This window comes from Lonchura striata, chromosome 34 (genome assembly GCF_050655825.1).
Source record: "Lonchura striata isolate lonStrDom1 chromosome 34, ASM5065582v1, whole genome shotgun sequence".
NCBI classification, from domain to species: domain Eukaryota; kingdom Metazoa; phylum Chordata; class Aves; order Passeriformes; family Estrildidae; genus Lonchura; species Lonchura striata.
Window position 1 is genome coordinate 4462804 of NC_140736.1, and position 15460 is coordinate 4478263.

The 15460-nt window shown below is 49.4% G+C and overlaps 1 protein-coding gene and 1 long non-coding RNA gene across 4 annotated transcripts; one reads left to right on the forward strand and one right to left on the reverse strand.

Annotated features, from left to right (window-relative positions):
- The first annotated feature begins 470 nt into the window (after positions 1-470).
- LOC146764407 (uncharacterized) lies at positions 471-13210 on the forward strand. 3 transcript variants are annotated; one of them, XM_085564875.1, is made up of 2 exons: positions 471-1893; positions 11412-13210. In XM_085564875.1, the coding sequence occupies exons 1-2, from the start codon at positions 1711-1713 to the stop codon at positions 12741-12743; spliced, it is 1515 nt and encodes a 504-aa protein (XP_085421001.1). In that variant the 5' UTR covers positions 471-1710; the 3' UTR covers positions 12744-13210. The 3 variants fall into 3 exon arrangements, with proteins under 3 accessions (XP_085421001.1, XP_085421002.1, XP_085421003.1); XM_085564876.1 differs by having other exon boundaries at positions 11415-13210; XM_085564877.1 differs by having other exon boundaries at positions 1795-3098; positions 11415-13210.
- LOC146764408 (uncharacterized) lies at positions 10581-15381 on the reverse strand. The gene is made up of 2 exons (XR_014950875.1): positions 14894-15381; positions 10581-14812 (listed from the first exon to the last, which is right to left on the reverse strand). It is a non-coding gene; the product is annotated as an uncharacterized LOC146764408 (long non-coding RNA).
- Positions 15382-15460: the final 79 nt, after the last annotated feature.

Below are 15460 nucleotides of genomic sequence, written 5' to 3' on the forward strand. Positions count from 1 at the left end.
CCATTATCCCAGTTCCCATTATCCCAGTTTCCCATTATCCCAGTTTCCCATTATCCCAGTTCCCATTATCCCAGTTCCCCCCATTATCCCAGTTCCCCCCATTATCCCAGTCCCCATTATCCCAGTCCCCATTATCCCAGTTCCCATTATCCCAATTCCCATTATCCCAGTCCCCATTATCCCAATTCCCATTATCCCAGTTCCCATTATCCCAGTTCCCCCCATTATCCCAGTTCCCATTATCCCAGTTCCCATTATCCCAGTCCCCATTATCCCAGTTCCCATTATCCCAGTCCCCATTATCCCAGTTCCCATTATCCCAGTTTCTCCCCCAATATCTCAGTTTCCCATTATCGCAGTTTCCCATCCACTATCCCATTTTCCACCCATTATTCTGTGCTCCCCAGTAATCCCAGTTTTCTGCGGTACCTGAGAGACTGGGATCCTATGGAACGGGATAAACTGGACTGGGACAGCCTGGACTGGGATTATATGGAACTGGGATCCTAAGAACTGGGATAAACTGGACTGGGATTATATGGAACTGGGATCCTATGGACTGGGATAAACTGGACTGGGATTATATTGAACTGGGATCCTATAGACTGGGATAAACTGGGAGAAACTGGACTGGGATCCTATGGATCTGGGATCCTATGGAGAGGGATGAACTGGACTGGGATTTTATGGAATTGAGATCCTATGGAACGGGATAAACTGGACTAGGATAGCCTGGAATGGAATGGAATTAAATAGGGCCGAGAACCCTATGGACTGGGATTATATGGATCTGGGATTTTATGGACAGGGATTATATGGAATTGGGATTTTACGAACTGGAATAATCTGGGATAAACTGGACTGGGATTATATGGATCGGGGATCCTATGGACTGGAATAATCTGGGATAAACTGGACTGGGATTATATGGATCGGGGATCCTATGGACTGGAATAATCCGGGATAAACTGGACTGGGATTATATGGATCGGGGATCCTATGGACTGGAATAATCTGGGATAAACCGGACTGGGATTATATGGATCAGGGATCCTATGGACTGGGGAAAAATTAAGAATGTGATCAAATAGGGACTAGGACAAGGATAAAATAGAATGGGATGAAATAGGGAATGGGATCAAATAAAGATTGGGACTGTATGGACTGGGATGAACTGGACTGGATTTATATGGAACTGGGATGCCATGGACCGGGATAAAAAAGCGACTGGGACCCTGTGGAATGCGATCCTATGGATTGGAACCATACAGCCCGGGATAACCTGGCCTGGGATCCTACAGACTGGGACTGCACAAACCGGGACCACAGGGATCAGGAGCAAACAGACTGGGATAAACAGGAATGAGGTGACATGGACCGGGATCCTACAGACACGGACCGGACAAATCCCAGCACGAACTGGGATGGCATGGAACACAGGGGGTGAAGGAGGAGAGTGAGTAGAGCTGGAAACAGGAGAAGGAAATGGGGAAAGGGAGGAGGAGGAGGGGGATGAAGGAGGAGAAGGAGGTAGGGATGGCGAGGAGGAGAAGGATGGAAGGGAAGGGATGAAGGAGGACAGGCAGGAGGGGACGGGACACAGGAGGAGGAGGAGGAGGAGCGATGGAAGAGGAGGGATGAGGGAGCAGAAGGCGGTGGGCACAGAGAGCAGGAGGAGGGGGAAGGAAGGGCAGGGAGGGAAGGGCAGGGATGCAGGAGGAGCGGGAGGTGGGCTCAGGGAGGAGGAGGAGCAGGGGGGATGGAAGAGGAGGAGCGGCAGGAGGAGGAAGAGGAGGGACAAAGGCGGATGGAGCGGAGCCGAGGGGATGGCGCGGTGGAGCCCTGCCTGAATTCGCAGCCCCCACGTGTGGGATCATCGCCCCCATCCCGCAGGTGAGCGGGGAGGGGCAGCTCGGGCCAGATCTCCTGGGGGGTGCCGGGGCTGGGTTTTTTGGGGCGTGTTTGGAGAAGGAAGAAGTGCGAAGCGGAGCGGAAAAGGCCCCTCGGGGGGACTCCTTGGAGCCCCTGCGGCCCCGAGCGGAGAAGAAGGGCAGAAGGGAGCCCGGGAGCCCGAGCAGCCCCGGCAGCCCCGAATGGGGAGAGCCAAGAGGGGGGAGCTTTTGGGATGGCCGGGACTGCCGGCAGCCTGGGGAGGGCGGGCAGCGAGGAGAAGGGGGACCCCCAATCCCAGCGTGACCCCCGCAGCTGGGACAGGGGGGAGCCCCGAAGAGCCGAGGGGAGGGAGCAGGGACGGGGAGTGTTATGAGTGAGCACAAGAGGCCATCCGATCCGATTAACAGAATTTATTTAAATTCATTTAATTGAGTATATGAAAGCAAAGCAGCGCTGGGCGACAGAGGGGAGCCACAGCTCTGCCAAACTGCCGCGCTTGTGGTCCCCAGTTCGCTCTTTTATCTTCCTCCTTAGTTCACTCGTTTCTTCTGCACAGTCTCATTCTGTTGCTAGGTGGTCGTTTTCTGCCTCCTGATAGTCGTGGGATGAAGGCTGGTTGTCTTCCTCACAGGTGTCCTTTGATCTGGGGATTCTCACAGTCTCAAGAATACGTGTTATCTTAGAAATGCGTGTTATCAGTTAAGCAATGCAAAGCCTATTGCCTACTACCGCTGTAAAAACTTAGGAATGCGTGTTATCAGCAATTCACAGCCTATTGCCTACTGCCCCTGTAAAAACAAATTTGCTTACATTATATCCTTGAAACAAATTAACATCTGCAGCTGCATCGAACAAAAAGGTCACCCTTCTCTTACAATTTCCCCCATTCCCTTTTATCCTTCTTTTTGTTCGTTGAACCGTATTAATTCTTTTCTGCATAAGTGCAACATTCTTCTCGCAAGGCAACGCAGAGCCCCCCTTATTGTAAAAATAATAGATCAAGTCCCCGTCTATTTTGTAACACATCCTCAGAGAGGGACCTGACTGATTTTACTAACCCATCTATGGCCTTTTCGATTCTGCTCAAGTCTTCATCTACGGATACCCGTAAATTTTTCATACCTTGTTATTGATTTACTAGGGAGGCTACCCCCGTTCCCACTCCAGCTCCACCCACACTAAGCAAGACTGCTACCGTTAATACGGTGAGTGGTTCTCTTTTGACTAGATGGTGTTCGGGAGTTATTTGATGCTCTAGTACATACTCCTTTGGGTGATAAGATATGCGAGGGACAATTAACACCTGTACACAATAATCTGAACTTTCATTGAAAAGCCTTATGGATAAGCAAGGGGTGGTTCCGAGTGTATTACATATCCATTTGGTGTTAGGCGCCGGCAGGAGCCATTCTGCCGGTTTATCTTTTCTCTTGATGCTGATTGTCGTCTCACACAAGTGTTGCATTATTGCGGGTACTTTTCCTACACATTTCCCTTTCCCTCTTACTTGTGCTAGGGTTATTCCTGGGGTGCTATCTTTTCCCTGTTTCCACAGACATTCTCTTGGGTTTGTCCCATTAATTCTTTTGGTTTTGGCAAAGGATCCTATCGCCTCATAAAAGGGTGGATTCATCATGTAACAGAGCCAGCAACCCTCTGTCAGGTTTGGGTATGTATAGTTTAAAACGCCGAATGTGGCTTGCATTATTTTCCACAAGGTGGCATGTTCGGGTTTAGGAGCACCTGGCTCATCTATACTAATGTGGTTGGTAATAACCTCTGTCTCCGTGTAGTTGATTGTTTTAGTTTTAATGTCACTTATTACTTTGTTGGGTCCAATTGGTGCTGGGTCATAGGGAATAGGTTCTTTTTTTTTTTTTTTTTTAATAAGTATTAGGTTTCCCAAATCGTGTCCCTCTATCCAATGCCTAATTCCCCATGTCTTTCCCAGCAGCCACCCTGGGTCATTTGGATGAGTAACATTGAGGTATACGAAAGTACAGTTCCCGAGTAAATTCTTCCCTGCCCATGGCCATTCTTGTGGCTTTACACATCCAGCTGGTCCATATCCCACCCTTAGGTATTTATCTGACCCTCCCCCTGGGGCCCATGCTGATGCTATTGTCTCACAACCCCAATAACCACAGTAGTAATGCCCGGGGAGGTTACAATATGACCTCCCCAAATTTGAAGCAGGGCACTTGTCAAATTTAACAGCCGCCCACAGCTTGGATTCTTGGTCATGTTACATACTCCAGCTTTAAAGCTTGGCGCCCCGGGGGTCATCACAGTCTGCAGGTTGTAACGAGTATCATGATTTTCCCACCTACTTAATGTCCATTTAAAGGGTTCATGGGTTTCAGTAGCAACACTTTGGAGAGGAAAGCATATCATCACAAACGCAAGAATCTTTAGGGCTGAGTAGTACGCACTGCAGGGGATGCTGCTTATCACGCCCAATTTCACATTCCCACTTTTTCTCATTCCCACTTTTTCTCATTCCATTGTCACCATTCCCGTGCCTATGGTGGTCAGTGTTTCTTCTTAAGATTTGGGAGGGTCCCTCATCCCCACTAGCTACCTCTCTGTCTCGCCTGTCAACTTGGTTGCTACAAGCTACAGGGTAGGCCATCTTCTTGACAGCAGAGATATTCTTCAGGGGCGGGATTATTTCCTCTCTCCCACTTCAACCTCCGGGAGTTCCAATTTTTCTCATTTAATTGTGGGGTGTCGCACCTAAGCCCTTTGACCAGTCTGCGACACTTGACCTGGACTATGTCCGTAAGAAATGGACTTGAAAGCTCGTTGGAGTGGTAGCAATGGAATTCAGGGTTTATTCCCTTCACAAAAATTCTCCACCACTCGGGAGATTCCTTAGTCAATTCCCGAGTGGCGACCTTATAATTCAATATTTCAGAGGTCAACTTGCGTTGTTCTAGCCAGCAGCGTTGGCACACACTTTTTGGAGCCCTCCCCTTTCTACAGTGAGCCCACCACAGCCCTTTACAAATTTTACAAGAAAAGCAAGCAAAAGGGTAACAATCACAATCTAACCAGCTACATTTTACTCTAATATCTTCGTGCTCGGCATGGCCCTCCCCTTCCCAAGGTCTCTGCTCCTATTCGAGTCGGATGGGCTGATAATAGGGCTGCTGAGCTAAATCTTCTAAATGCTTACAGTATCCTGGGGGTTTTGTTTCTCCTATCAGTTGTGTTTGCAATCCCCAGTCATTCCTGACCCAAATGTCTCCGGAACTGGCAGTGTCCATTAAAATTACTTGAGAGTTCTCTTTACTGTTAGCTTCAAATCCCCTGGCTTCCCATCAATCTTCCAGCTCGTCTCTCTGGAAGTTGCATGGAATCGAGTTGGGTCCACCGGCCCCTTTATTCTGCTAGCATGGGTCCATCCCTTTTCTGCCGTACGAACTGCGGAATCAGTGGTGATTAAAACCAGATACGGTCCGTCCCACCTTGGGGTGATTGAATCTTCCTTCCAGCTTTGGATGAGAACCCAGTCGCCGGGTTGTACCTGGTGTAATACAAGATCTAATGGTGGTCTTTGGGCCCACATCCCCTTTTCCCATAACTGTTTCTTGTATTTCATTAAAACAGTTAAATATTTGTTAATACTTTGGTCAGTGATATTAGGATTAGATTGAACTTTCTCCAGGGAGTAGGGCATTCCATACAACATTTCAAATGGGGAAAGCCCTATGTCTGCTCGTGGTTGAGTCCGAATATTTAATAATGCTAGTGACAGACATTTTATCCAAGATAACTTAGTTTCTAGTACCAATTTAGTGAGTTGTTTCTTAATTTCTCCATTCATTCTTTCCACCCTCCCTGAACTCTGGGGGTGCCAGGGAGTATGTTGTTCCCATTTTATGCCCAGGGCTTCTGCCAGCAGCTGTGTTATTTTTGAAGTAAAGTGGGGGCCCTTATCGGAGTCTATTGTTTCTGGGACCCCATACCTGGGTATTATTTCCTCTAGCAGGGCCTTTGTCACCGTTCGGGCTGTCTCTCTAGCGGTGGGGATTGCTTCCACATAATGTGTTAGATGATCTACTATAACTAAAAGATATTTTACCCTCCCCACTTTGGGAAGCTCAGTAAAGTCCACCTGTAAATTTGTAAAAGGCCTCTTTGCCACTGGTCTCCCTCCCAAGGGTGGCTTCCTTAAATTCTTCCTATTTACACGTAAACAGGTTGGACAACCCTTAGTAATACTTTTTGTTAGATCATGGAGACCCACAGTCATGTAATGGGTGGCAAAGTGGTCTACCAGCCCTTGAGCGCCCCAGTGTGTCTTCTGGTGTAATTTATTAAGCATCTGCTGGGCTACGGCCCTAGGCAGAACCTCCCTCCCATCCTTCAACAGCCACTTCCCCGATTCTTCTTTTATCCCCAATTTCGCAAGTTTCTCCCGCTCTTCTACAGTAAATACAAGCTTCTCCTGGGTGTTCAACCCAGGATTCTCTGAGGTATCTGTAGGATCCCTCCCAGCTCTCTCGCTCAAGGTCAGTGCCTCGATAATTGCAGCCTTCTTCGCTTCATGGTCCGCCGCGTTGTTACCCCTACTCCGGTAATCCATTCCCCGCTGATGCCCTTTTAAATGAACTACAGCTGTCTTTGCAGGGCCTCTCAAGGCCTTCAGGAGGGCTACTATTAATCTCTGATGCACCAGGTCCTTTCCTTGTGAATTCACGAGGCCCCTTTCCTCCCATAATTTCCCAAATGTATGTACTACCCCGTACCCATATTTAGAATCTGTATAAATGGTTCCCTCTTTTCCCTTTAATAATTCCAAGGCTCTTAGGATGGCATATATTTCACAGGCTTGGGCTGACCATGCTTTGTCTAGGGCTCCGGACTCAATTACTTCTAGGTCAGGTCCCCCTATTATGGCATACCCTGATTTTCTTTGGCCCTCTACTATTCTGGATGATCCATCTACAAACAGTTTTTCTCCAGTCTCTAACTCCTCCTCTTCCAAGTCAGGTCTAATTTTAGTTTGCTCTTCTATAGTGATCACACAGTCGTGAGTCAGTGGGTCAGTCTCTGGCTCTCCGAAGAGGAAGGAGGCTGGATTTTGCAATGAGGTGATTTCTAAAGTGAAATTAGGGGTTTCTAATAAAATCCCCTCATACTTTAGGAGCCTGGCATCAGATATCCATTTGTCTGCTTTTTGTTGCATCACACTCCGTATGTTATGTGGAGTTAATACCTTCAGGGTGGCATTAAAGGTGATCTTCCTTGTTTCTTCTACTAACGCTGCACAGCCTGCAATTATTCGTAAGCAGCCCGGCCATCTCCTACTTACAGGGTCTAAAATTTTAGATAGATATGCAATAGGTTTCTTTTTCCCCGCCCAGTCCTGGGTAAGTACTCCATAAGTTACCCCATCTGTGATATTGACAAATGAAAAGAAGGGCCTCTTTAAATCTGGGAGGCTCAGGACTGGAGCATGGACCAGAGTTTCTTTTAATTCTTGGAATTTAGATTTTTCCTCTTCTGTCCACTTAAGGTGCCCATCTTGGGTAAGTTTTTGATACAGAAATCTTGCCTTCCCGCTATAGTTTTCAATTCCCTGCCTATAATACCCTGTAAGTCCTAATATCTGACGAATTTGTCGTTTATTTTGCGGTAAAGGCAGGGATAGGATTGCTTGTACTCTATCTGGATCAATTTTCTTCTCTCCCTTTTTCAAATAATGTCCCAGGTACCTAACTTCTTCTTCCACAAATTGTAGTTTTGCTTTAGAAACTTTCAATCCCTTCAGCCCCAGGAAATTTAATAGTTTGACACTTTCTTTCCGGACTTTGTCTTCTTCTTTACCTGCTATTAACAAATCATCCACATACTAAACTAGCTTTACCTCTGGGTCTGTTTTATAATCTTGCAAAATTTGTTCCAGGGCTTGCCCGAATAAATTGGGAGACTCGGTGAACCCCTGAGGTAACACTGTCCACCTGAGTTGCTGTCGCCTCCCCGTATCAGGGTCCTTCCATTCAAAGGCAAAATAGTCTCGACTGGATTCGTCCAGGGGGCAGGCCCAAAAGGCATCTTTCAGGTCTATGACACTATACCACTCGTTTTCAGGTCCCAATTTACTCAAAAGGGTATAGGCGTTTGCCACTACTGGGAACCGAGCCACGGTTCGCTTATTAATTTCCCTAAGGTCATGCACCAGCCGATAGGATCCGTCTGCCTTTTTAACTGGGAGTATGGGGGTGTTAAAAGGCGACAGACATGGTTCCAATAATCCTTTATTTAGTAATCTTTCAATTTCGGGTTTCAATCCTTCCCTTCCCTCTAGTGAAATAGGGTACTGTTTTATTCTCACCAGGACCTCAGGGTTTCTGATCTTTACCGTGAATGGAGTCATATTCAATTTGCCCACGGTTCCTGGATTGTACCATACTTCAGGATTTATTTTCTCTTCATCTGCCAATCGGAGAGGGCAGAGCCTGATTTTCAATTCCTTTTCTACCACTTCGATTTGAATTCCCAATTCAACAATTAAATCCCTTCCCAATAAGTTGTAATCTGTTTCAGGGACTAATAAGAAGTCACCCACCCCCATTTTAGTTTCTGATTCTACCATTACCTCTTTAATAATTTGTACTTCAAATGGTTCCCCTTTTGTCCCTACTACCATGGCTGTCTGTTTTGACAGGGTACAGCCTTGGGGCAGGAATTGAATGGTAGATCTTTCCGCCCCTGTATCGACCAAGAATTCTATTTCCTGGCCTTGGGGACCCACCTTTAATTTTATCAAGGGCTCCTTTTGATGTCTCCGGGTCCCCATAAAGTAGAGCCCCTGACCCCCCCTAGTCGGCCTTGAATTCTTTCTCATCTCTAAGCCGCACCCTGCACTCCCTCTTGAAATGTCCCTTTTTGCCACAGTAATAACAAGTCTTTTCTTCCGTTTCCCCCCCCCTTTCTTTATTACCCGCTTTGTCTCGAGTAAACTTCTTCTGTCCTGTCTCTATGCTCCTACTTTCCCTTACCGCAGCAACCATCATTTTAACTTGCCTCTTCTGACTCTCTTCCTCTCTCCGGACGTACACTTTCTGCGCCTCCCGCAGCAGCTCTGCCAAATCCCTATCCTGCCAATCCTCCATCTTTTGTATCTTCTTCCTAATATCGTCCCAAGACTTAGATACAAAATGCACTTTTAATATTGCCTGCTCCATTGGATCATTCGGTTTTAATCCTGAATATAATTGGAAGTTCTTTTGCAGCCTCTCCAGCCACTCAGTGGGTGTTTCATCTTTCCTCTGTCTGTCATTGAATGCTTTATTGATGTTTTGACCCCTGGGGACTGATTCCCGAATACCGTCAATTATTATGGTTCGGAAGTCCCGCATATTGGCCCTATGAGCCTGGTCTTGGTTATTCCAAATAGGATTTTGAAGAGGCCACTTAGTGTCAGCTGGGTGTTGAGCATGTGCCGGCTGGGCATCCCAGACCCGCATCCCAGCTGCCCTAATCATGTTCTTTTCTTCAACCGTAAATAGGATATTCAGTATGGACTGCAGTTCTTCCCAAGTGTATATATTGGGGCCCAAAAATTGATCCACTCTTTCTGCCACACCTAAAGGATCCTCTAATAAGTTTCCCATCTCCTTCTTGAAATCTCTCACATCTCCTGAGCTCAAGGGAACAGAAATGAATCCTATTCCTGATTGTGGCCCCCCCATGGGCATTTCCCTCAAGGGAAACAGTTTGCCTTTTGCCCTGCTCCGGGTGACTGGACCAGGCTGCTCGGAATCTGAGTCAGACTCATCATCCGATGAGGGGAGAGGGGGTGCTCGTGGTACAGGAGGAACATAAGGAGGTGGGGCTACTATCAGTTCCTCTGGTCGTCCCTTTCTTTTCCCCTTAGGTTTTTTGGAAAGTTTGAACACAAGCACCTCCGGTCGGCTCACCCAGATCTTGGCATAGTCACTCTCCTCCGGGTTAGGGGGTTGTTTAGTGCTCACCCAGATGTTTAGAGCTTGTCTAACCCATTCCTCTGAGGACCCGAATATGGGCCAGAATGCATTTTTGGAAACTTCCTTCCCTCCCCACACTTCTATACAGTAATGTATCATTTTTGCTTTATCCTTCCCCCTCGTTCCTGGGAAGTGTTCCCAATTGGTCAACCTGAACCCCAGGGGACTGTCCTTAGGAACCGAAGGGAGTTTTACCCCCACTGGGGAGGGGGATTTACTCTTCCCCTGCCCCATTCCTCCGGAGTGCCTTCTAACACACACAGATAATCAAATAATCACAATCGCTTCCCCTGGTTCGTGGCCCAGGCCCTCGCGGGCTTTGGGAACCGCACTACTGAGGGTTCGCGTTCACTTGGGGAGTCCGGCTGCCGGCTCCCCTCTCATGCAACTCACACACTCGCCACACTCCGGGATCCCGACCCCGCCCGAACGGAACCCTCATACTTATGCGTCCTGCGCCTTCGTCCGGACTTTGTGCACAAAATTTAAGGGGTATCTTGGGCCCGCTTCCCTTTCTTTGCTTTCCTCTCAAGGCTTTTGGGTTCGTCGGTCGGGATGAGGACAAGACCCCCAGTCTAAGTCCGCTCAAAAGAGCGGAGTGGTGGCGCCTCTCCCAGAGAGGGGTCCTCCAAATCCGCGATCCGAGCCACGGCACCAAATTGTTATGAGTGAGCACAAGAGGCCATCCGATCCGATTAACAGAATTTATTTAAATTCATTTAATTGAGTATATGAAAGCAAAGCAGCGCTGCGCGACAGAGGGGAGCCACAGTTCCGCCAAACTGCCGCGCTTGTGGTCCCTTAGTTCGCTCTTTTATCTTCCTCCTTAGTTCACTCGTTTCTTCTGCACAGTCTCATTCTGTTGCTAGGTGGTCGTTTTCTGCCTCCTGATGGTCATGGGATGAAGGCTGGTTGTCTTCCTCACAGGTGTCCTTTGATCTGGGGATTCTCACAGTCTCAAGAATACGTGTTATCTTAGAAATGCGTGTTATCAGTTAAGCAATGCAAAGCCTATTGCCTACTACCGCTGTAAAAACTTAGGAATGCGTGTTATCAGCAATTCACAGCCTAGTGCCTACTGCCGCTGTAAAAACAAATTTGCTTAAATTATATCCTTGAAACAAATTAACATCTGCAGCTACATCGAACAAAAAGGTCACCCTTCTCTTACAGAGAAGAAGGGCAGAAGGGAGCCCGAGCAGCCCCGGCAGCCCCGAATGGGGAGAGCCAAGAGGGGGGAGCTTTTGGGATGGCCGGGACTGCCGGCAGCCTGGGGAGGGCGGGCAGCGAGGAGAAGGGGGACCCCCAATCCCAGCGTGACCCCCGCAGCTGGGACAGGGGGGAGCCCCGAAGAGCCGAGGGGAGGGAGCAGGGACGGGGAGCTCCTGGGAGGCTTTTTCAGGGCTGGATCTCGGTGTTTGGGAGGTTCTTATGGAGCCCAGGTGGCCGGGGACTTCTCGAGATGGACTGGCACAGAGGGAGCTTCCAACTCATGGTGCCCATCCCTTGTTTTCCCCAAAGCAGGAGTTCCCATTCCCAGCCCCTGGGAGGCTGCGAGGAAGAGGAAGAGCCTCTCCTGGTCCTTCCTGCCCCGAGCAGGAGCCGAGGATGGAGAGCAGGGAGGACAAATCCCCGCGGCAGAACCTGGTGGAAGAGGCCGTTTTGAGCGGCTCCACGGCGCAGGAACCCGACGGGGAGGAAAAGCCCCGGAGATCCCGCACGAGGAGGGGCTGCAAAGGCAGATCGCGGGGATCTGAGGGGGAAAGAGCCACCCTGGGCCGGGGAGGCGGCCGGAGACGGAGCCAGAGCTCGGAGCTGGGGGACCCTGAGCAGCTCCGTGATGGGGAGAAGCCCCACAAGTGCTCGGAGTGTGGGAAGGGATTCAGGTGGAGCTCTAATCTGACGGTGCACCAGAGGATCCACACTGGGGAGAAGCCCTACGAGTGTGGGGAGTGTGGGAAGAGCTTCAGATGCAGCTCCAGCCTGATCCAGCACCAGAGGATCCACACTGGAGAGAGGCCCTACGAGTGTGGAGAGTGTGGGAAGAGCTTCAGCCGGAGAAGCCACCTCATCACTCACCAGGTGATTCACACAGGGGAGAGACCGTACGAGTGTCCCCAGTGTGGGAAGGGCTTCAGGATGAGATCCCACTTTATCCGGCACCAGATGACCCACACCGGGGAGAGGCCCTTCGAGTGTTCTGAGTGTGGGAAGAGCTTCAGATGCAGCTCCAGCCTGATCAGGCACCAGGTGAGCCACACAGGGGAGAGACCCTACGAGTGTTCTGAGTGTGGGAAGAGATTTCAGACCAGAGCCAATCTCCTCCAGCACTATCTGGTTCACACAGAGGAGAGGCCCTTCTGCTGCCCCGACTGTGGGAAGGGATTCAGGCACAACTCTTCCCTCATCTCCCACCGGCGCATCCACACTGCGGAGAGGCCCTACGAGTGTCCCCAGTGTGGGAAGGGATTCAGGTGGAGCTCTGAGCTGACCAAGCACCAGAGGATCCACACTGGGGAGATGCCCTACCACTGTTCCGAGTGTGGGAAGAGGTTTCAGACCAGAGCCGATCTCTTCCAGCACTATCTGGTTCACACAGAGGAGAGGCCCTTCTGCTGCCCCGACTGTGGGAGGGGATTCAGGAACAACTCCACCCTCATCACCCACCGGCGCATCCACACTGGGGAGAGGCCCTACGAGTGTGGGGAGTGTGGGAAGAGCTTCGCCCAGAGCTCCAGCCTGATCCAGCACCAGAGGATCCACACTGGGGAGAGGCCCTACGAGTGTCCCCAGTGTGGGAAGAGATTCTCACAGAGCTCCAACCTGACCCGACACCAGCGGAGGCACCGGTAAGGGAAGCCCTGCGAGTGCCCCGCGTGCGAGAAGAGCTAAACTCCATCCCCCACGGGAGGAGCCACACTGGGCACAGCCCTGGTGACCCACATTCCCTGTGACCCATGTTGGGAGCACGCCTGGCTGCTTCTCCTTTTCTGTTGGCCTTCATTTGTTTTCTCTCCTCAACCGCTTTGCGCTCCAAAAGCCAAGAGGGATCACTCGTTCACCTCAGATATTCTCACATCCCACTGAAAACAAGTGAATTTTAATCCTCAGAGACTCAGTCCCACCTCAAATTCCTTGTTCCCATCTCAAAAAAACCTCAATCCCCCGCCAATCTCACTCGATTCCAGAGCTGCCAGGGTGGGATGGGTTTGGGAGAAGATGGGGAGAAGTGGGATCCCAATTTGGAGCGCTGGGATGGGGATTGTGTGGAGCTGGGTGGCTGGGATGTATTTGATAGCAAATAAAACTTTCAGACTTACTGATTTCTTTGCCGTTCATTTCCAGTCCATGGCAGTTCTGTTTTTCTCAGTGCCACCTTCTCAGCTGGTTGTGTTTGTGTCCTCCATTTCCTCCCGCCTCTCTGTCCCTGCTCTGTTTCTCTCTCCGTGTCTCCCTTGACCCAGGGACCTCCAAAAACCCTCCCCTGATTTAATTGCCCCAGGATCCACCAAAGATCCTCCCCTGATTTAATGGACCCCTCCCCTAATTTAATTGCCCCTAATGACCCGCCCCTGATTTTTTAGTTATTTAATTTCCCAATTATTTTTTTAATTCTTAGTTCAGGAGCTGAAGTCGGAGACCAGCAGTGAAATGTCTCTGTAGGATTTTGCTCCGCTTGGTTTTCAGCCCCTTCTCAAGAGCTTTGCCTTCGAGGACAAAGGGAACGTCTTTTCCTGGCTGGGAGCTGAAATTCCAGACCTCTGGAATGTGTGCAGGGCCATATGGACTGGGATCAATTAGGGACTGGGATCAAATATGGAATGAGATCCCATGGACTGGGATGAAATAGGGACTGGGATAAATTAGGGACTGGTATGAAATAGGGACTGGGATAAATTAGGGACTGGGATCCTACAGACTGGGATTGTGCAGACTGGGATCAAATATGGACTGGGATCACCTATGGACTGGGATCAAATAGGGATTGGGGCCCTACAGACTGGGATAAACTGGACTGGGATCAAACAGGGACTGGGATCAACCAGAGATTGGGATCAAATATGGACTGGGATCCCATGGACTGGGATCAACCAGGGAGAACTGGGATCAAATGGATCAAATGGACTGGGATAAAACAGGAACTGGGATAAATTATGGACTGGGATCCTACAGACTGGAATAAACTGGACTGGGATGAAAGAGGGACTGGGATCGACTGTGGACTGGGATAAAACAGTGATTGGGGCCCAACAGACTGGGATAAAGTGGACTGGGATCAAAAATGGACTGGGATCAACCAGAGATTGGGGTCAAATATGGACTGGGATCAAATAGGGACTGGGATTGTACAGACTGGGATAAACTAGGGACTGGGATCAGATGTGGATTGGGATCAAATATGGACTGGGATCACCTATGGACTGGGATCAAATAGGGATTGGGGCCCTACAGACTGGGATAAACTGGACTGGGATCAACTATGGACTGGGATCAAACAGGGACTGGGATCAACCAGAGATTGGGATCAAATATGGACTGGGATCCCATGGACTGGGATCAACCAGGGAGAACTGGGATCAAATAGGGATTGAGTTTAGGGATTTTGATCCTACAGACTGGGATTAAATTGGGATTGAGATCATATGGATTTGGGTCAACTCGAGACTGGGGTCAAATATGGACTGGGATCCACCAGGGAGTGGGATCAAATAGGGAATGGGATCAAATATGGACTGAGATCCCATGGACTGGGATCAAATAGGAATTGGGATCAATTAGGGACTGGCATCAATTAGGGACTGGGATCAAATATGGAATGAGATCCCATGGACTGGTATGAAATAGGGACTGGGATAAATTAGGGACTGGGATCCTACAGACTGGGATTGTGCAGACTGGGATCAAATATGGACTGGGATCACCTATGGACTGGGATAAAATAGGGATTGGGGCCCTACAGACTGGGATACACTGGACTGGGATCAACTATGGACTGGGATCACCTATGGACTGGGATCACCTATGGACTGGGATAAAATAGGGATTGGGGCCCTACAGACTGTGATACACTGGACTGGGATCAAATATGGACTGGGATCAACCAGAGATTGGGATCAAATATGGACTGGGATCCCACGGACTGGGATCAACCAGGGAGAACTGGGATCAAATGGATCAAATGGACTGGGATAAAATAGGGATTGACATAAATTATGGACTGGGGTCCTACAGACTGGAATAAACTGGGCTGGGATCAAACAGGGACTGGGATCCTACAGCCTGGGATTAAATTTGGACTGGGATTAAATGGATCAAATAGTGACTGGGATCAACTAGGGAGTGGGATCCTACAGACTGGGATAAACTAGGGACTGGGATAAAACAGGAACTGGGATCAAATATGGACTGGGATAAAACAGGGATTGGGATAAAACGGGGACTGGGATCAGGTTTGAACTGGGATCGGGTTTGAACTGGGATCGGTTTGAACTGGGATCCCAGTCCATCCCAGTTCCCTCCCAGTCCCTCCCAGTCCCTCCCAGTTCATCCCAGTCCCTCCCAGTTCCCTC

Coding starts and splice junctions, on each gene's coding strand:
- LOC146764407 (XM_085564875.1), top strand. CDS start 1,711: ATGCAGGAGGAGCGGGAGGTGGGCTCAGGGAGGAGGAGGAGCAGGGGG. Junction 1,894..11,411: donor TCATCGCCCCCATCCCGCAG/GTGAGCGGGGAG, acceptor TTTTCCCCAAAG/CAGGAGTTCCCATTCCCAGC.